The following is a 22,736-nucleotide window of genomic DNA, read 5'->3' as shown; positions in this document are numbered from 1 at the left end:
GATAGCATTGACCCCATGCGGCACCTTACAGTCCCTGAACACCTCCATGACACCAGTGGAGACTGTGTGTTTTGTCTCCAGGTGACCATTACCTTCAGATATACCCCTTGAGCATTGCAGGCAGTCAGCTCAGGCAGAACCCTCCACCGCCTGCCTGCAGAACCCAGACAGCTATTGTGGCCTGCCTGGGAACAACCTTACTAAGACATCCTCTTTTCTCGTCCCTTCCCCCATACCAGCTGATCAAATCTGGAGAGGGTAAGGGAATGCCCCACCATCTGAGGTAGCTGAAGGAGCACACCACCATACAGGTCATTACACTCAGGGACTTGGTTATATATTTTCATGACTGTGTGTTTGTTCGCTATTCTAAGTATACGTGCTATGTGTGGTGGATGACTGTTAGTACTGGGCTTTGCAACTTGGCCCTAGAGGAACACTGCTTCGTTTGGCTACTGCTGAGTGACATCTGAACTTGAACTTAAAGAGGCACTGCACTGCCCAAGGGGACGTGCTGAGAGGGCACAGCATGTTTCAAAGGAGCAGCCACCAGCCAAGGGAGCGCCCTACCCTCTAAGGGAACATGTTGACAGTGACCCAATGCCTGTGGGCGCACTCCATTGTCTATGGTAATGTACTGAGGGAGCATCCCACAATCCGAGGAAATGTGCGGAGGAAGTGAACCACCACGGGAGGGGCAGCGTTAAACGTGATAGAGTTACACAGCTTGGAATTAGGCCCTTCGGCCCTACTTATCCACTCTTCTCCCCCCTCAGCTGCCTTACGGAGCTTGTGCCTTGCCCACATTTGGCCCATATCCCTCTAAACCTTTCCTGTTCACGAGTGTCTTTTGTTAATGTACCTGCCTCAACCACTTTCTCTGGCAGTTCGTTCCCTATACCCACCACTCTCTGTGTGAAAGTCAGGACCTGAGGTCCCCCTTTAAGACTTTCCCCCTGTGACCTCTAATTTTAGACTCCTGTACTTCTGGATGTACGTGCAGAGGGAGCGCCCTGGGTTATTGGGAAGGGTCCGCGCAAAGGGTGCGCCCTGTGTCATGAGAAGGGTTTGGCTCCTTACCTGAGACATGTGTGGCCGCTGGCTGATGTGCTTGGTGCTGATGCAGCCGGACCTTAGCACCCCGAGCAGTCGGCACAACAGCACTCCGTCCCGCAGACTCTGCGCTAACTCGAACAACCGCGCCTCCGGGCCATTCAGCCGGTGTCCGGGAGGCAAAACTCCACAGGCAGCCAGCCAGAGCGTACACTGCCGCCAAAGCTCCATCCCGCCGCCGGAGCTAGTCTACTTCTCCCCCCTCAGCCTCTCCCCATCCGCCGCCGCCGGTCCTTCTCTCCTCCTCCCCTCCCTCCTTACTCCCCTCCTTTCTCTCCTCTCTCTTTTCTGCCCTCCCCTGCCTCTTTTTCTCTCCCTTTCCTCCTCCCTCCCTCACCAGCCGTTCCTCCTTTACTCCTCTTTCCTCACGCTTCTCCTTTCTCGGTCTTTCACTCTATTCCCTTTCCTCCCACTTTAGCTCCCTCACCCCCTCCCTTTCTCTCTCTCTCTGTCTCTCTCTCCCGCCCCCACTTTCTCTATACTCAGCCGAACCGCCGAGTTACTTTCAGAGCCGGAGCCTTTTTTCCGTCCGCTACTTTGGCCTCTCCAGAGCGCGCCCGAGACGAAGGCGTGCACTATCCAGAACGCGCGCTATGGGGAGGCCCTCGAGGTCGCGTGGACGCGGACAACAGGAGGCAGCGCCGCTCGGCCCATCCTTTGCATGGCGGCCCCCTCCGCTGTCCTTACGGGATTAACCCTTTGCCCTGTGGCCGGGTGACCCCGCGGCTGCTTCACTGGCCGAGAGACCAGGTTGGTGCCGAGCTCCGGCACTCTTTCCCTGCCAGCGCCTGGATTTCACGCGGGTGTCTACATTTCCTCCCATATCCCAAAGGATAATTGGGACCTCTTCGGGGGCAGGTGGGACCTGTACAAGAGAGACGGGTTACACTTGAACTACAGGCGGACCAATATCCTTTCAGGGAGGTTTGTTAGTGCTATTGGGGAGGCTTTAAACTAGATTTGCAGGGGGATGGGAACCAGAGTGCCAGAGCTGACAGTGTGGCTGGGGTGAAAATAAATGACGTTAAAAGTTCAAGCAAATCCGCTAATAGAAAGGTTGTGAGTATTGGTAAAAATCTTCTGAGGTGTATATATTTCAATGCCAGGAGTATTACGGGGAAGGCGGATGAGTTGAGGGCGTGGATTGACACGTGGAATTATGACATTATAGCAATTAGTGAAATTTAGCTACAGGAGGGGCAGGACAGGCAGCTTAATATTCCAGGGTTGCGATGTTTCAGATGTGATCGAGGCAGAGGAATGAAAGGTGGGGGAGTAGCATTGCTTGTTAGGGAAAATATTACAGCAGTGCTCAGGCCGGACAGATTAGAGGGCTTGTCTACTGAGTCCTTATGGGTGGAGCTGAGAAACAGGAAAGGTATGGCCGCATTAGTGGGATTGTATTACAGACCACCCAATAGTCAACGAGAATTGGAAGAGCAAATCTGCAGAGAGATAGCAGGTAACAGCAGGAAACAAAGTTGTGGTGGTAGGGTATTTTAATTTTCCATATATTGATTGGGACTCCCATACTGTTACGGGTCTAGATGGTTTAGAGTTTGTAAAATGTGTTCGGGAAAGTTTTCTAAATCAATATATAGAGGGACCAACTAGAGGGGATGCAATATTGGATCTCCTGTTAGGAAACGAGTTAGGACAAGTGACAGAAGTCTGTGTAGGGGAGCACTTTGGTTCCAGTGATCATACACCATTAGTTTCAACTTGATCATGGACAAGGATAGATCTGGTCCTAGGGTTGAGGTTCTTAACTGGAAGGCGGCCAAATTTGAAGAAATGAGAAAGGATCTAAAAAGCGTGGATTGGGACAGGTTGTTCTCTGGCAAGGATGTGATTGGTAGGTGGGAAGCCTACAAAGGAGAAATTTTGAGAGTGCAGAGCTTGTATGTTCCTGTCAGGATTAAAGGCAAAGTGAATAGGAATAAGGAACCTTGGTTCTCGAGGGATATTGCAACTCTGATAAAGAAAAAGAGGGAGTTGTATGACATGTATAGGAAGCAGGGAGTAAATTAGGTGCTTGAGGAGTATAAGTGCAGGAAAATACTTAAGAATGAAATCAAGAGGGCTGAAAGAAGACATGAGGTTGCCTTAGCAGTCAAAGTGAAGGATAATCCAAAGAGCTTTTTTACAGGTATATTAAGAGCAAAAGGATTGTAAGGGATAAAATTGGTCCTCTTGAAGATCAGAGTGGTCAGTTTGTGCGGAACCAAAGGAAATGGGGGAGATCTTAAATAGGTTTTTTGCGTCTGTATTTACTAAGGAAACTGGCATGAACTCTATGGAATTAAGGGAAAGAAGTAGTGAGATCATAGAAACTGTACAGATCAAAAAGGAAGAGGTCCTTGCTGCCTTGAGGAAAATTAAAGTGGATAAATCCCCGGGACCTGACAGGGTGTTCCCTCGGACCTTGAAGGAGACTAGTGTTGAAATTGTGGGGGCCCTGGCAGGAATATTTAACATGTCGCTGTCTACGGGTGAAATGCCAGAGGATTGGAGAATGGCTCATGTTGTTCCGTTGTTTAAAAAAGGATCGAAAAGTAATCTGGGAAATTATAGGCTGGTGAGTTTAACGTCAGTAGTAGGTAAGTTATTGGAAGGAGTACTAAGAGACAGAATCTACAAGCATTTGGATAAACAGGGACTTATTAGGGAGAGTCAACATGGCTTTGTGCGTGGTAGGTCATGTTTGACCAATCTATTGGAGTTTTTCGAGGAGGTTACCAGAAAAGTGGATGAAGGGAAGGCAGTGGATATTGTCTACATGGACTTCAGTAAGGCCTTTGACAAGGTCCCGCATGGGAGGTTAGTTAGGAAAATTCAGTTGCTAGGTATACATGGAGAGGTGGTAAATTGGATTAGACATTGGCTCAATGGAAGAAGCCAAAGAGTGGTGGTAGAGAATTGCTTCTCCGAGTGGAGGCCTGTCACTAGTGGTGTGCCACAGGGATCGGTGCTGGGTCCATTGTTATTTGTCATCTATATCAATGATCTGAATGATAATGTGGTAAATTGGATCAGCAAATTTGCTGATGATACAAAGATTGGAGGTGTAGTAGACAGTGAGGAAGGTTTTCAGAGCCTGCAGAGGGACTTGGACCAGCTGGAAAAATGGGCTGAAAAATGGCAGATGGAGTTTAATACAGACAAGTGTGAGGTATTGCATGTTGGAAGGACAAACTAAGGTAGAACATACAGGGTTAATGGTAAGGCACTGAGGAGTGCAGTGGAACAGAGGGATCTGGGAATACAGATACAGAATTCCCTAATAGTGGTTTCACAGGTAGGTAGGGTTGTAAAGAGAGCTTTTGGTACATTGGCCTTTATTAACCAAAGTATTGAGTATAAGAACTGGAATGTTATGATGAGGTTGTATAAGGCATTGGTGAGGCTGAATCTGGAGTATTGTGTTCAGTTTTGGTCACCAAATTACAGGAAGGATATAAATAAGGTTGAAAGAGTGCAGAGAAGGTTTACAAGGATGTTGCTGGGACTTGAGAAATTCAGTTACAGAGAAAGGTTGAATAGTTTAGGACTTTATTCTCTGGAGCGTAGAAGAATGAGGGGAGATTTGATAGAGGTATATAAAATTATGATGGGTATAGATAGAGTGAATGCAAGCAGGCTTTTTCCACTGAGGCAAAGGGAGAAAAAAACCCCAGAGGACATGGGTTAAGGTTGAGGGGGGAAAAGTTTAAAGGGAACATTGGGGTGGGGGCTTCTTCACACAGAGAGTGGTGGGAGTATGGAATGAGCTGCCAGACGAGGTGGTAAATGCGGGTTCTTTTTTAACATTTAAGAATAAATTGGACATACATGGATGGGAGGTGTATGGAGGGATATGGTCCGTGTGCAGGTCAGTGGGACTAGGCAGAAAATGGTTCGGCACAGCCAAGAAGGGCCAAAAGGCCTGTTTCTGTGCTGTAGTTTCTATGGTTTTTTTTCTATAACTAGTGACTGAATTGCCCTCATCTGTAAGTAGGCAGCAGACTCAGAGTAAAACCTCGAGAATCAGGCCCTTTGGCCCATATATTCCAGTGTGTAATACTCCAGACTATTAAATGACATTTTGGGAGCCTCTGGTGCCAATGATTTCAAAATCCCGCCCTCTGCAGGAATACTAAACAACTGACTCCCGAACGTAAATCCGTGGTTATCGCCCCTCGGTAGAGGAGTGCTGCTTTACACCTGTCCAATTACTCTTTACCATCTCTATGATTATAGATCTCTCTGCTCTCTATTGTTATCGAGCTTTCTGGGGTCAGGTTCACACCTGACTAAAGTCTCCTTACCCTCCTTAAGACTATTGACCCCCTCTGAGGACGGATTTATTCCTGTCTACCCTCTGTGGTTATAGACCCCTCTGTGGGGCAGGTTAACTCCTGTCTAAACCCTCTGTACCCTATGGTTATGGACCCCTCTGGGACAGGTGCACTCCCGACTAAACTCTCCATACTTTCTCTATGGTTATAGACCCCTCTGGGGACAGATTTACCCCTGTCTACCCCCTTTATCATTATAGACCTTTCTGAGGTCGGTTCACTCTCATCTTAATTCTTTATGGTTATTTATCCCTATGGGGACATATTTTCTACTTTCTAAACTCTATACACTGTTGTTATAGACCTCTCCTGGGGTAGTTATACTCTTGTCTACCCTATTTCTCTTACAATTTTGTAAACCAGTGCTGCAGTCTTGAAGGATCTGGCTACCTTGGTAGAGCAGCGATCTGTTCCATTGGGGACCCAAGTCACCCCAACCACAAACTGTTCCAGCTGCTACCATCCGTAAAACAGTACCGCAGCATAAAAGCCAGGATGAACAGGCTCTGGGACAGCTTCTTCCACCAGGCCATCAGTCTGATTAATTCACACTGACAGAAATGTACTTCTAAGCTATATTGACTATTCTGTTGTATATTTTACTGCACATACTATTTATTACAAATTACTATAATTTGTACATTGCACAGACAGAGACATAACATATTCATTCCTCATGTATGTGTAGGATGTAAGAAATAAAGTCAGCTCAATTCAATACACCCCTTGGTTGGTATATGGGTTAAATTTGTGGCCTGTACTTTGACACATAGTCATAGTTATAGAAGACTTCTGCACAGAAACAAGCCCTTTAGCACATCTAGTTGGTGCTGAACTATTAATTTGCCTAGTCCCAGTGAAGGAACATATAAATCATACTTCCTATATTAATAAAGTCTTTAATATATATAGATTCATATATATTAAACCCAACTTGTCCATGCCAAACAAATTGCCTAAACGAGTTTGTCCCATTTGCCTGCATTTGGTTCATATTCCTCAAATTCTTTCCTATCTGTGTACCTGTCCAAACATCATAGAGTCATCGAAAACTACTGCACAGAAACAGGACCTTCAGCCCATCTAGTGTGTGCTAAACCATTAATCTGACTAGTCCTATTGACCAGCACCTGGACCACAGCCCTCCATACCACCCTCATCCATGTAGAAACCATAGAAAAACTACAGCACAGAAACAGGCCTTTTTAGCCCTTCTTGGCTGTGCCAAACTATTTTCTGCCTAGTCCCACTGACTTGCACACGGACCATATCCCTCCACACACCTCTCATCCATGTAGCTATACAAATTTCTCTGAAATGTTGAAATCAAACCTCCAATCTACAACTTGCACTGACAACTTATTCCAGACTCTCATCACCCACTGAATGAAGAAGTTTCCCTGCATGTTCCCCTTAAATATTTCACCTTTCACCCTTAACACATGACCTCTAGTTCTGGTGGAGAAAGCCTGTTTGCATTTACCTTATCTATACCCCTCAAAATTTTGTATCCCTCCATCAAATCTCCCCTCAATCTCCTATCTTCCAAGCAATAAATTCCTAACCTATTCAACCTTTCCCTATAGCTCAGGTCCTTCAGACCCGGCAACATCCTCGTAAATTTTCTCTGTATTCTTCCAATCTTATGTACAACTTTCCTGTAGGTAGGTAACCAAAACTGACACAATACTCCAAATTAAGCCTCACCAATACCTTATACAATTTCAACATAACATCCCAACTCCTGTACTCAGTACATCAATTTATGGCCAATGTGCCAAAAGATTTATGACCAGGTCCACCTGTGACACCACTTTCGAGGAGATATGAATCTATAATGCCAGATCTCTGTTCTACCACACTTCTCAGTGCCCTTATAACTATTGGAATTAGTTGTTTTTATGATTTTAATAAGGTATTAGTTGAATTAATGTAAGACTAGAATTGTAGTTTTAATAACATTTTAAACTGTATTTTTCACAATACATGTGTTGTGTTTGTCTCCACCTACTGGTGATAAAGAGATATAGCAGTTACATAATAATTTACAAACACCATTACAGATGCTGGAAATCCAAAGCAAAGCACACAAAATACTGGAGGAATCCCACCCACCTGGCTTCACCTATCACCTTTAGCTGACCTCTTTCCCGTCCCCTCCCCACCTTTTTATCCTGGCATCTTCTCAGTCCCAAAGAAAGGTCTCATCCAAAATATTGACTGTTTACTCTTTTCCATAGATGCTGCCTGACCTGTTGAGTTCTTCCAGCATTTTGTGTCTGTTGCTTTAAATGCTCAATGTCCACATTCAGTGCATACTCTTCTATGTACAGGGCCTCTCAAGTGACAGCTGCTCGGTCGCTCAAGAGGTTCTTGAGGTATCTAATATCATCATTCAATGAGCAAGTCCAGCAGATCTAGCTACACTGTTGCCAGTAGACATAGAAAACCATGCTGACTGTGCAAGAACAATAACATGCCAAGATGATGCAAATTACCATAAAGAAGTGCCTTACTGAAGCCAGATCTGCTTCTCTACACTAATGGCTGCTCAACCATTGAGGGAGGAATTCAAATGGCTGGTTGGACTGTTGTCACAGAAAATGAAGTGATGGCCTCAGGAAATATGGCTCATGTTACCTCTGCACAACAGGCCGAACTGAAAAGTGACCACAATGAAAGCTGTGGAAATGCATTCACAGACGGAACTGCAAAAAGGACAGCAAGGGAAGGAATGAAGAAAATAGAAGAAAACCTGATAACTCAAACTATAGAAACTAAATTGAATTCTTGAACATACAAGAATTCAATGCACAGACCAAGAGAAATGGTCCTGGATGGACAGTCTCAGAGGTTGATGTACTCATTATGGCAGATAGTTTAATTAATTGTGTGAAGCTAACCCAAGTTGTTCAGTCTGATTCTCAACAAGTGTTTGCTGCTTAGAGTGATCCATTGGAAGGAAGACACACCTTGATTCTTGACAAGTGGGTCCAGGCCAAGAAACCACACAAGGAACTACTGGGAGCTTAGTGGGAAGGTCCTTAGCGAGTACTGTTAATTACCAATTTGGTAGGCAAGGTCAAAGGTAAAGTGGATACATGCTGGCCACTGTAAATGAGCTAGAGTGACACCAGATTAAGACAGATGCTGTGAGAAGATTTCAAGCATGCATATGGACATCACAGATTTTGTTTTGATGTTTGTGGTGTTATGTGTTTACCTACTTTTCCTACTCATGATGTGCCAGTTGAAATGACTCCTAATGGGTATCACACAAATATGCAGATGCTGTTAATGATTTGAATTGTTGGGGATGTCAATACATACCACAAAGTATTCAGCAATGTCAGGCATTCCTGCAGATCCACGATCAGAATCAGGTTTAATATCACCGGCATATGTTGTGAAATTTATTAACATAGCGGCAGCAGTACAATACATGATAATATAGAAAAAAGCTAAATCAATTACAGGAAGTATATATAAAAAATAGTAAATTAAAAATTGTGCAGAAACAGAAATAATGTTTTTTAAATGAGGTATTGTTGCTAGGTTCAATGTCCATTTAAGAATTGGATGACAGAGGGGAAGAAGCTGTTCCTGAATTGCTGAGTGTGCCCCTTCAGGCTTCTGTACCTCTTTCCTTACAGTAACAATGAGAACAGGGCATGACCTGGGTGATGAGGGTCCTTAATAATGGACGCCAGCTCTATGAGGCATCTTTCCTTGAAGATGTTTTGGATAATAGGGAGACTAGACCCAAGATACAGCCGACTAATTTTACAACTATCTGTAGCTTCTTTCAATCCTATGCAGTAGCCCCCACATACCAGACAGTAATGCAGCCTGTCAGAACGCACTCCACAGTACTGTAGAAGTTTTTGAGTGTTTTACGTAACAAACCAAATCTCCTCAAACTCTGAATGAAATATAGCTACTATCTTGCCTTCCTTTATAGCTGATTTGATATGTTGGGACCAGATTAGATCCTCAGATCTCTCCATGAGGATTGGTTCATGTTCCCTTATCCTACTCTTTCTGAAATACACAATCAGTTCTTTGGTCTTACAGATGTTAAGTGCAAGGTTATTGCTGTGACACCACTCAACTAGCTGGTATATTTCACTCTTGTATGCCCTCTCATCTCCATCTGAGACTCTGCCAACAATGGTTGTATCATCAGCAAATTTATAGATGGTACCTGAGCTGTACTTAGCTACACAGTCACGGGTATCTAGAGAGTAGAGCAGTGGGCTAAGCACACATCCTGACATACACATGTGTTGTCCAAGAGATCTGAGGCCATGTGAAGAGCCACTGAGATTGTGTCTGCCATTGACATATTGTGGCAATAGGCAAATTGTAGGTCCAAGTCCTTGCTGAGGCAGGAGTCGATTCTAGTCATGCCCAACCTCTCAAATTACTTCATCACTGTAGACTTGAGTGCTACTGGATGATAGTCATTAAGGCAGCTCATACTACTCTTCTTGGGCATTGGTATAATTGTTGCCCTTTTGAAGCAGGTGGGAACTTCCAACCAAATCAGTGAGAGGATGGGAACAAGTATGTTCCCTTTTCATTAAACATTATGGTGATTGTGATATAGGTACTATATCTGTGGTTCACCATTCTGACAAGAGACATGAATAGTCATAGTCATACTTTATTGATCCCGAGGAAAATTGGTTACACAATGATCATTCACCCTTCATATAATCTCAAATTAAGTCATTTATGTGAACACAATCAACATAATGTGATGTTCCCAATGTTGGGGAAGTCCAGAACGAGGGGTCACAGTTTGAGGATAAAGGGGAAGTCTTTTAGGACTGAGATTAGGAAAAAACTTCTTCACACAGAGTGGCGAATCTGTGGAATTCTCTGCCACAGGAAACAGTTGAGGCCAGTTCATTGGCTATATTTAAGAGGGAGTTAGATATGGCCCTTGTGGCTACGGGGATCAGGGGGTATGGAGGGAAGGCTAGTACAGGGTTCTGAGTTGGATGATCAGCCATGATCATACTGAATGGCGGTGCAGGCTTGAAGGGCCGAATGGCCTACTTCTGCACCTATTTTCTATGTTTCTATAATTTGAGAAACAGCACAACCGACCCTATCTATATTATAACCCCAAATATAACTAATTTGGCTGACCACATTCATAAAGAAGATACTAAACTACATCCAACTAATGGATAGGATTTCTCTAATTGGATTAATTTCAGTCTTGGAGTAAAAATCTTTACATTACATCTCCATATAAATGTGCAATAAGCAATCATAGCAATTTATAATTTATAATAAATAGAACAGTCAATGCAATATGGAGTACACTCAAATGAGATGAGTTAATCAGTCTGATGGCCTGGTGGAAGCAGCTGTCCCGGAGCATGTTGGTCCTGGCTTTTATGCTGCGGTACCACTTCCAGACCGTAGCAGCTAGAATAGATTGTGGTTGGGATGACTTGGGTCCCCAATGATTCTACAGGCCCTTTTTACACACCTGTCCTTATAAATGTCCTGAATCATGGGAAGTTCACAAATACAGATGTGCTAGGCTATCCGCACAACTCTCTGCAGAGTCCTGCAATTGAGGTACAGTTCACATACTTCCTGTTTTTTCTGTTTCTCTAAACCATGAATCCCCTATATCTATAACTCGACTCATCTCCCCACCCTCCAGAGCCACAGAACCAAATTCAGAGCTGCCCACTCCAGCTTTTTCCCGGTAGGTCATCCCACTCGACAGTATCCAAAGCAGTATACTTATTATTGACTGGAACAGGGCTGCGTACTGAGTCCCCTCCTTTAATCCCTGTATACCCATGACTGTATCGCCACCCACAGCTCCAACCTGCTAATTAATTTTGCTGACAACACTACATTGATTGGCCTCATCTCAAACAATAACAAGGTGGCCTCTGTGGCATCTGACACAGTGGTGTCAGGAAAACAACCTCTCCCTCAATGTCACAGAAACAAAGGAGCTGGTTGTGGATTACAGGAAGAATGGAGATGGGCTAACCCCTATTGACATCAATGGCTCTGGGGTTGAGAGGGTGAACTGCTTCAAGTTTCTTGGCATCCACATCACTGAGGACCTCACGTGGTCTGTCCACACCAGCTGTGTGGTGAAAAAGCCACGACAGTGCCTCTTTCACCCCAGACAGTTGAGGAAGTTTGGTATGGGGCCCCAGATCCTAAGAACTTTCTACAGGGGCACAATTGAGAGCATCCTGACTGGCTGCATCACTGCCTGGTATGGGAACTGTAACCCGCTTAATTGCAGGACTCTGCAGAGAGTGGTGCGGACAGCCCAGCGCATCTGTATTTGTGAACTTCCCATGATTCAGGACATTTCCAAGGACAGATATGTAAAAAGGGCCTGAAGGATCATTGAGGATCCAAGCCATCCCAAACACAATCTATTCCAGCTGCTACCATCCGGGAAGCAGTACCACAGCATAAAAGCCAGGACCAACAGGCTCCGGGACAGCTTCTTCCACCAGGCCATCAGACTGATGATCTCACGCTGATATGAGTGTACTCTGTATTACATTGATTGTTCTATGTATTATAAATTATTAAAAAATGAATATTTTTTCACATTGCACATTTAGATGGAGACGTAACGTAAACATTTTTACTCATGTATGTGAAGGATGTAAGAAATAAGGTCAATTCAATTCATTTCAATTCAACAGCCACAGGGCTGCCTATTCCCTTTCCATCTCCTGACAGTCACCCAGGTACCTTCCTCCTGAAACTTAGGGGTGACTACCACCCTGTAACTCCTATCTACCACCTCCTCATTTTTCCATGAGCTGAAGGTCATCGAGCTGTACCTCTGGTTCCCAAACACATGGGTGTTTCTCCGAATGGCAGGTGGTGACTAGTGGGGTGCCACAGGGCTCGGTATTGGGACCACAGCTGTTTACGATTTATGTCAATGATTTAGAAGGCATTGTGAATAACATCAGCAAGTTTGCTGATGATACTAAGCTGGGTGGCAGTGTGACATGTAATGATGTTAGGAGAATTCAAGGTGACTTGGATAGGCTGGGTGAGTGGGCAGAAATTTGGCAGATGGCGTTTAATATGAATAAGTGTGAGGTTATTCACTTTGGGAGCAAGAACAAGAAGGCAGATTATTATCTGAATGGTGTGGAGTTAGGTAAGGGTGAAATACAAAGAGATCTAGGAGTACTTGTTCATCAGTCTCTGAAGGTGAATGAGCAAGTGCAGCAGGCAGTGAAGAAGGATAATGGAATGTTGGCCTTTATTACAAAGGAAATTGAGTACAAGAGCAAGGAAATCCTTTTGCATTTGTACAGTGCCCTAGTGAGACCACACCTGGAGTATTATGTGCAGTTTTGGTCTTCAGGGTTAAGGAAGGACATCCTGGCTGTGGAGGAGGTGCAGCGTAGGTTCACTAGGTTAATTCCTGGGATGTCCGGACTGTCTTACGCAGAGGTTAGAGAGACTGGGCTTGTACACGCTGGAATTAAGGAGATTGAGGGGGGGATCTGATTGAGACATAAGATTATTAAGGGATTGGATAAGATAGAGGCAGGAAATATGTTCCAGATGCTGGGAGAGTCCAGTACCAGAGGGCATGGTTTAAGAATAAAGGGTAGGTCATTTAGGACAGAGTTGAGGAGGAACTTCTTCTCCCAGAGAGTTGTGGAGGTGCGGAACACACTGTCTCAGAAGGCAGTGGAGGCCAATTCTCTGGATGCTTTCAAGGAGGAGCTAGATAGGTATCTTATGGATAGGGGAATCAAGGGTTACAGGGACAAGGCAGGAACCAGGTATTGATAGTAGATGATCAGCCATGATCTCAGAATAGCGGTACAGGCTCAAAGGGCCGAATGGTCTACTTCTGCATCTATTGTCTATTGTGAAACATGATCTCTAAGGAGTTACAGCTCAGTGCATTTCATGCAGATGTAGCTATCAGGAAGTCTGGAGGTTTCCCAAAGTTTCCACATCTCACACAAGGAACCTCCCACTAACTCTGGACTCATTTTCACTGCACTAGTTATGTACCAGCAGAGGAAAAAACCTTGTTGCACACTTAGAGGCAACAAATGTTTGCCCAAGCCTGTTGTGCCAAAAGCAGACCACTTCAACACTGTCCCTCTCAACCAGGGCTACTCCACTTACATCTTTCTTTTTATTGACTTAAACAATGACTCACTCCCAATGAGACTTGCAGGTTTCAAATGTCTCCCGCCCTGCAAGATGTCACTCTCTCACTTGCAACTTCAAAATGTCCTTTAAATTCTGCCTCAACCACTTCCTTTGGCAATTGCCTGACTATCCACATGATCAATGCCTCTCATCATCTTATATCTCTATCAGGTCACCTCTCATCCTCCGTCACTCCAAGGAGAAAAGGCCGAGTTCACTCAACCTGTTCTCGTATAAGGCATGATCCCCAATCCAGGCAACATCCTGTAAATCTCCTCTGCACCCTTTCTATGACTTCCACATCCTTCCTGTAGTGAGGCAACTAGAACTGAGCACAGTACTCCAAGTGGGGTCTGACCAGGGTCCTATATAGCTGCAACATTACCTCTCGGCTCTTAAACTCAGTCCCACGATTGATGAAGGCTAATGCACCATATGCCTTCTTAACCACAGTCAATCTGCACAGCTGCTTTGAGTGTCCTATGGACTTGGATCCCAAGATTCCTCTGATCCTCCACACTGCCAACAGCCTTACAATTAATACTATATTCTGCCATCATATTTGACCTACCAATATGAACCACCTCACACTTATCTGGGTTGAACTCCATCTGCCATATCTCAGCCCAGTTTTGCATCCTACCAACATCCCACTGTAACCTCTGACAGCCCTCCACACTGTGCATCACACCCCAACCTTTGTTTCATCAGCAAATTTACAAACACATCACTCCACTTCCTCATTCAGGTCACTTATAAAAATCATGAAGAGTAGCAGTCCCAGAAAAGATCCCTGAGGCACACCACTGGTCACCGATCTTCATGCAGAGTATGACCTGTCTGCAACCACTCTTTGCCTTCTGTGGGCAAGCCAGTTCTGGATCCACAAAGCAATGTCCCCTTGGATCCCATGGTTCCTTACTTTCTCAATAAGCCTTGCATGGGGTACCTTATCAAATGCCTTGCTGAAATCCATATACACTACATCTACTGTTCTACCTTCAAGGTGCTTCAATCAGGCTCATAAGGCATGACTTGCCTTTCACAAAGCCATGCTGACTATTCCTAATCATATTGTGCCTCTCCAAATGTTCATAAATCCTGCCTCTCAGGATCTTCTCCATCAACTCACCAACCACTGAAGTAAGACTCACTGGTCTATAATTTCCTGGGCTATCTCTACCCCCTTTTTTGAATAAGGGAAAAATATCCGCAACCCTCCAATCCTTCAGAACCTCTCCCATCCCCATTGATGATGCAAAGATCATCGCCAGAGGCTCAACAAGCTCCTTCCACACCTCCCATTGTAGCCTGGGGTACATCTTGTCTGGTCCCAGTGACTTATCCAACTTGATGCTTTCCAAAATCTCCAGCACATCCTCTTCTTAATGTCTACATGCTCAAGCTTTTCACTCCACTGTAAGTCATCCCTACAATCACCAAGATCCTTTTCCGTAGTGAATACTGGTAAAGTATTAAGGACCTCTGCTATCTCCTCCTGTTCCATGCACACTTATATACTGTCACACTTGATTGGTCCTATTTTCTCACATCTTATCCTCTTGCTCTTCACATACTTGTAGAATGCCTTGGGGTTTTCCTTAATCCTGTCCACCAAGGCCTTCCCATGGCCCCTTCTGGCTCTCCTAATTTTATTTTCAAGCTCCTTCCTGCTAGCCTTATAACCTTCTAGATCTCTATCATTACCTAGTTTTTTTGAACCTTTCATAAACTCTTTTCTTCTTGACTAGATTTACAACAGCCTTTGTACACCACAGTTCCTGTACCCTACCACCCTTTCCCTGTCTCATTGGAATGTACCCATGCAGAATGCCATGCAAATATCCCCTGAACATTTGCCACATTTCTTCTGTATGTTTCCCTGAGAATATCTGTTTCCAATTTATGCTTCCAAGTTCCTGCCTGATAGCCTCATATTTCCCTTTACTCCAATTAAACACTTTCCTGATTTGACTGTTCCTATCCCTCTCCAAAGCAATGGTAAATGAGATAGGATTGTGATCACCATCTCCAAAACGCTCTCCCACTGAGAGATCTGTCACCTGACTAGGTTAATTTCCCAATACCGTACCAGATCTAGTTTCTCCTCTTGTAGGATTATCTACATATTGCGTCAAGAAACCTCCCTGAACACACCTAACAAACTCCACCGCATCTAAACCCCTTCCTCTAGGGACTTGGTAATCTATATTTGGGAAATTAAAATCTCCACCACAACAACTGTTATTATTACACCTTTCCAGAATCTGTCTCCCTATCTGCTCCTCAATGTTCCTGTTACTATTGGGTGGTCTATGAAAAACACCAAGTTATTGACACCTTCCTGTTCCTAAATTCCACCCACAGAGACTCTGTAGACAATCCCTCTATGACTTCCTCCTTTTCTGCAGCCGCAACACTATCTCTGATCAACAGTGCCACACCCCCAACTCTTTTGCCTCCCTCTCTGTCCTTTCTGAAACATCCCTTCTTAGCTCTGTTCTAAAGAGTCACCCCTGAATTTTGAGGCTGTGCCCTCTAGATCTGGATACCCCCAGTGTAGGAAGCATCCTCTCCACATCCACCTTATCTAGTCCTATCAACATGTTGGTTTCAATGAGATCCCCACACACTCTTCTGAATTCCAGTGAGTACATGCCCAAAGCTGCCAAATGCTCTTCATATCTCAACCCCTTCATTCCCTGAATCATCCTTGTGAACCTCCTCTGATCTCTTTCCAACGACAACACACCCTTTGAGATCTGTCTCCCAAAACTATTGACAATATTCCAAGTGCAGCCTGACTACTGCCTTATAAAGCCTCAGCATTATCTCCTTGTTTTTATATTCTACTCCCATTGAAATAAATGTCAACATTGCATTTGCTTTCTTTACCTCAGGCAAGATTTCCCTTTACAGAAACCATGCTGACTTTGACTTATTTTATCATTAGTCTCCAAGTACCTCGAAACCTCATCCTTAATAATAGACTCTCACACTTCCCCAACCACTGAGGTTAGGCTAACCGGTCTATAATTTCCTTTCTTTTGCCTTCCTCCTTTCTTAAAGAATGTAATGACATTTGCAATTTTCCAGCTCTTTGGGACCATGCTAGAATCAAGTGATTCTTGAAAGGTTATGGTCAATGCATCCCTTATCTCTTCTCTCAAGACTCTGGGATGTAGTCCATCTGGCCCAGGTGACTTATCCACCCTAGGACCTTTGAGTTTGTCCAGCAATTTTCCCTTTGCAATAGCAATGACACTCACTCCTGTTCCCTGGCACACTGCTAGTGTCTTCTACTGTAAAGATTGAAACAATACTTAAGTTCATGTGCTATTTGTTTGTCCCCCATGACTACCTCACCAGCAGCTTTTTCCAGTGGTCAGATATCAACTCTTTCATTCTTTGTATAACTGAAAAGACATTTAGCATCCTGCTTTATATTATCGGCTAGTTTGCCCTCATATTTCACTTTCTCCCTTCTTAATAGCTTTTTCTTTAAAAAAGTTGTTTTTTGTAGGATTTTAGAACCTTCCCAATCATCCTACTTTTCTACCTTATATGCATTTTCCTTGGCTTTTATACAGTCCTTAACTTCCCTTGTCAGCAATGGTTGCTTTGCCCTGTCATTTGAGAACTTCTTTTTCAGTGGGGCATATCCATCCTGCGTCTTGTGGACTATTCCCAGAAACTTCAGACACCTATTTTCTGCCGTCATCCCCACCAGTATCCCTCTCCAAACCACCTGGACAAGCTCCTCTCATATGCCTCTGTAATTCCCTTTATTCAATTGCGATACTGATACATGTGACTTATGCTCCTTCTTCTCAAATTGCTGTATGAATTCAATCATATTATGATTACATCCTCCTCAGGGTCCCTTTACATTAAGTTGTCTAATAAAATCTGGGTTATTACACAGCACCCAATATAAGGTAGCCTTTTCCCTTGTAAGCTCAAGTACAAGATGATATAGAAAGCCATCTCATAGGCATTGTACAAGTTCCCTCTCTTGTAATCTGATACCCTGATTTTCCCAATCCCCTTGCATATTGAAGTCCCCCATTACAATTGTGTCATTACCCTTATTACATGCCTTTTCCAGCTCCCTTTGCAATCTCAACCACACATTGTGGCTACTATTTGGAGGCCTGCATATGATTCCCATAATGTTTTTTTAAAACCTTTGCAGTTTCTTAACTCCAACCACAAAGGTTCAATTTTCTCCAACCTTATGTCACCTCCTTCTAAATTCCATCTTTTACCAACAGAGCCACACCACCACCTGTGCCTTCCTGCCTGTCCTTTAGATACAAAGTATATTCTTTGATGTTAAGCTCCCAACTATGACTTTCTTTCAGCTGTGACTCAGTGATGCCCACAACGCCGTACTGAACAATCTCCAATGGTGTCACTGTCACGGTCTTGACCATTATATCCCCATTTTCTCCAAATTCCCTTTGATTGTGCCATGGTTCCAATCGTTAAGTCCCCATTTCCTCCAAATTCCCTTTGATGGTGGCACACCTAGTTTTCATCAAGACCTGCAGTATAAGAACCCCGGCTTCGCACCCACTAATTGCCAGATCGTTGGTTTTGCCAGTGTGTTATTAACATTTCCCGACTGCTTAGGATTGTGTTCTACGTTTTGCTTCAATACTGAGATTTACCTGTGAAACTCAGTCTCTCCGTGCTAAGAAAAGTTTTGTCTGCCGCTTTCCTTTCTACACTACATGTCAAGATAAGTTCTGTCAGCCTCCTGCTTTCCTGCACTCCCTCCTGTTCGCCGTTCAGCGCTCACGCCTGCATCTGCATCCTAACTCAATCTCCGTACCTGTGTCCTGCATTTGGGTTCGTTGCAACAGAATGATCTGGCCACCATGGACCCAGCAGACATGATTAGCCTTCAACAAGCCCTTGCCAGCCAGGGTTTCCTACTGGGACAGCACGACCAACTCGTCCGGGAGGTCATGGAGAACCTCCATTCCCTGTCTGCTCACGTCACACAGATGGGTGACCAGGTGGACCATGTTGCCACTCATTTTACTCAACCCACTCCTGGAACCGTGTCTAGCCAGCCCACACAGCCTGTAGTGGCAACACCCCCGCCAAGAGAGCCTCACGTACCTGAACCGGAGCATTAGGCTGGAGATTTGGGAAAGTGCCGGGCCTTCCGTCTTCAGTGCTCCTTGGTGTTCGAACAGCAGTCGTCCACGTACTCCACAGATAAGTCAAAGATTGCTTAAATCATGGAGTTGTTGCAGGGAAGTGCATTAGCGTGGGCCACAGCTGTTTGAAATAACCAACCAGATATCTACTCTTCCTTCACCACCTTCATCACAGAAATGAGAAAGATCTTTGACCACCTCATCCAGGATAATGATGCCAAGCATTTACTCACTCTCCACCAGGGCTCACGCAGTGTTGCCAAATATTAGAAACCACAGAAAAACTGCAGCACAGAAACAGGTCTTTTGGTTCTTCTTGGCTGTGCCGAACCATTTTCTGCCTAGTCCCACTGACCTGCACACGGACCATATCCCTCCATACACCTCCTATCCATGTATATGTCCAATTTATTCTTAAATGTTAAAAAAGAACCCGCATTTACCACCTCATCTGGCAGCTCATTCCACACTCTCACCACTGTGTGAAGCCACCCCTAATGTTCCCTTTAAACTTTTCCCCCCTCACCCTTAACCCATGTCCTCTGGTTTTTTCTCCCCTTGCCTCAGTGGAAAAAGCCTGCTTGCATTCACTCTATCTATACCCATCATAATTTTATATGCCTCTATCAAATCTCCCCTCATTCTTCTACGCTCGAGGGAATAAAGTCCTAACTTATTCAACCTTTCCTTGTAACTGAGTTTCTCAAGTCCCAGCAACATCCTTGTAAACCTTCTCTGCACTCTTTCAACCTTATTTATATCCTTCCTGTAATTTGGTGACCAAAACTAAACAATACTCGAGATTTGGCCTCACCAATGCCTTATACAACCTCACCATAACATTCCAGCTCTTATACTCATTACTTTGATTAATAAAGGCCAATGTACCAAAAGCTCTCTTTACGACCCTATCTACCTGTGACGCCACTTTTAAGGAATTTTGTATCTGTATTCCCAGATCCCTCTGTTCTACTTCACTCCTCAGTGTCTTACCATTTACTCTGTATGTTCTACCTTGGTTTGTCCTTCCAAAGTGCAATACCTCACACTTGTCTGTATTAAACTCCATCTGCCATTTTTCAATCCATTTTTCCAGCTGGTCCAAATCCCTCTACAAGCTTTGAAAATCTTCCTCACTGTCCACTACACCTCCAGTCTTTGATTCATCAGCAAATTTGCTGATCCAATTTACCACATTATCATCCAGATCATTGATATAGATGACAAATAACAATGGACCCAGCACTGATCCCTGTGGCACACCACTAGTCACAGGCCTCCAATCTGAGAAGCAATCCTCCACTACCACTCGCTGGCTTCTTCCATTGAGCCAATGTCTAATCCAATTTACCACCTCTCCATGTATACCTAGCGACTGAATTTTCCTAACTAACCTCCCATGTGGGACCTTGTCAAAGGCCTTACTGAAGTCCATGTAGACAATATCCACTGTCTTCCCTTCATACTTTCCAGGTAACCTCCTCGAAAAACTCCAATAGATTGGTCAAGCATGACCTACCACACGCAACGCCATGTTGACTCTCCCTAATAAGTTCCTGTCTATCCAAATGCTTGTAGATTCTGTCTTAGTACTCCCTCCAATAACTTACCCACTACTGACATCAAATTTACCAGCCTATAATTTCCTGGATTACCTTTCGATCCTTAAGCAACAGAACAACATGAGCCATTCTCCAATCCTCCGGCACCTCACCCATAGACACCGACATTTTAAAAATATCTGCCAGCGCCCCTGATATTTCAACACTAGTCTCCTTCAAGGTCAGAGGGAAACACCCTGTCAGGTCCTGGGGATTTATCCACTTTAATTTGCCTCAAGATAGCAAGCACCTCCTCCTTTTCAATCTGTACAGTTTCCATGATCTCACTACATTTCCCTTAATTCCATAGACTTCATGCCAGTTTCCTTAGTAAATACAGATGCAAAAAAAAAAAAAAAAAAATCCATTTAAGATCTCCCCCATTTCTTTTGGCTCCGCACATAGCCGACCACTCTGATCTTCAAGAGGACCAATTTTATCCCTTACAATCCTTTTACTCTTAATATACCTGTAAAAAGCTCTTTGGATTATCCTTCACTTTGACTGCCAAGGCAACCTCATGTCTTCTTTTAGCCCTCCTGATTTCCTTCTTAAGTTTTTTTCTCGCACTTTTTAATGCTCCTCAAGCACCTTATTTACTCCGTTTCCTATATATGTCATACAACTCTCTCTTCTTCTTTATCAGAGTTGCAATATCCCTTGAGAACCAAGGTTCCTTATTCCTATTCAGTTTGCCTTTAATCCTCATAGGAACATACAAGCTCTGCACTCTCAAAATTTCTCCTTTGAAGGCCTCCCACTTACGAATCACATCTTTGCCAGAGAACAACCTGTCCCAATCCACGCTTTTTAGATCCTTTCTCATTTCTTCAAATTTGGCCTTTTTCCAGTTTAGAACCCCAACCCTAGGACCAGATCTATTTTTATCCATGATCAAGTTGAAACTAATGGTGCTATGATCACTGGAACCAAAGTGTTCCCCTATACACACTTCCGTCACCTGTCCTAACTCGTTTCCTAATAGGAGAAGTAATATTTCATCCTCTCTAGTTGGAACCTCTATATATTGATTTAGGAAACTTTCCTGAACACATTTTACACACTCTAACCCATATAGACCCTTAACAGTATGGGAGTCCCAATCAATATCTGAAAAATTAAAATCCCCTACCAGCACAACTTTATGTTTCCTGCAGTTGCCTGCTATCTCTCTGCAGATTTGCTCCTTCAATTTTCACTGACTATTGGGTGGTCTAAAATACAACCCCACTGATGTGGCCATACCTTTCCTGTTTCTCAGCTCCACCCATAAGGACTCAGTAGACAAGCCCTCTAATCTGTCCTGCCTGAGCACTGCTGTAACATTTTCCCTGACAAGCAATGCTACCCCCTCACCTTTCATTCCTCTGCCTCGATCACATCTGAAACATCAGAACCCTGGAATATTAAGCTGCCGGTCCTGCCCCTCCTGTAGCCAAGTTTCACTAATTGCTATAATGTCATAATTCCACGTGTCAATCCACTCCCTCAACTCATCCGCCTTCCCCGCAATACTCCTAGCATTGAAATATATACACCTCAGAAGATTTTTACCACCACTCACAACCTTTCTGTTTGCGGTTTGCTTGAACTTTTATCATTTATTTTCACCCCACCCCCACTTTCAGCTGTGGCACCCTGGTTCCCATCCCCCTGTAAATCTAGTTTAAAGCCTCCCCAATAGCACTAAAAAACCTCCCTGAAAGAATATTGGTTCCCTTGTAGTTCAAGTGTAACCCGTCTCTCTTGTACAGGTCCCACCTGCCCCAGAAGAGGTCTCAATGATCCTGAAATCTGAAACCCTGCCCCCTACACCAGTTCCTCAGCCACTTGTTCATCCTCCAGAGCATCCTATTCCTTCCCTCACTAGCACCTAGCACAGATAGCAATCCTGAGATTACCACCCTCGAGGTCCTGCTTGTCAACTATTCCATGGAGTTCCAGACGTTAGCGTCAGGCACTCCAAGCAGTATTTTGGAATAGTCTCAGCGACATGATGAAAGACAAGTTGGTGGCAAGAGACCCCTGTTTCCACCCAGGAGGTCAGTGTGGACATTGTGGAGGATTACAAATACCTGGGGATACGAATTGACAATAAACAGGACTGGTCTAAGAACACTGAGGCTGTCTACAAGAAGGGTCAGAGCCATCTCAATTTACTGAGGAGACTGAGGTCCTTTAACACCTGCCGGACGATGCTGAGGATGTTCTATGAGACTGTGGTGGCCAGTGCGATCATGTTTGCTGTTGTGTGCTGGGGCAGCAGGCTGAGGGTGGCAGACACCAACAGAATCAACAGACTCATTCATAAGGCCAGT

The 22,736-nt window shown here is 44.3% G+C and overlaps 1 protein-coding gene across 3 annotated transcripts in view; it reads right to left on the bottom strand.

The window, feature by feature from the left end:
* Nucleotides 1-1,316, bottom strand: part of LOC140205711 (guanine nucleotide exchange factor VAV3) — a 374,002-nt gene extending 372,686 nt beyond the window's left edge. For all 3 annotated transcript variants that reach the window (XM_072273243.1, XM_072273245.1, XM_072273244.1), the window contains exon 1: nucleotides 1,081-1,316. In XM_072273243.1, the coding sequence (XP_072129344.1) occupies nucleotides 1,081-1,284 (204 nt within the window). In that variant the 5' untranslated portion in view covers nucleotides 1,285-1,316. The remainder of the gene's footprint in view (nucleotides 1-1,080) is intronic.
* Between the last annotated feature and the right edge of the window lie 21,420 nt (nucleotides 1,317-22,736).

The sequence above is a fragment of the Mobula birostris genome, chromosome 12 (assembly GCF_030028105.1).
Source record: "Mobula birostris isolate sMobBir1 chromosome 12, sMobBir1.hap1, whole genome shotgun sequence".
Taxonomy (NCBI): domain Eukaryota; kingdom Metazoa; phylum Chordata; class Chondrichthyes; order Myliobatiformes; family Myliobatidae; genus Mobula; species Mobula birostris.
Note: the sequence above shows the minus strand (reverse complement) of the source record. Positions and strands in the feature narration are given on the sequence as shown.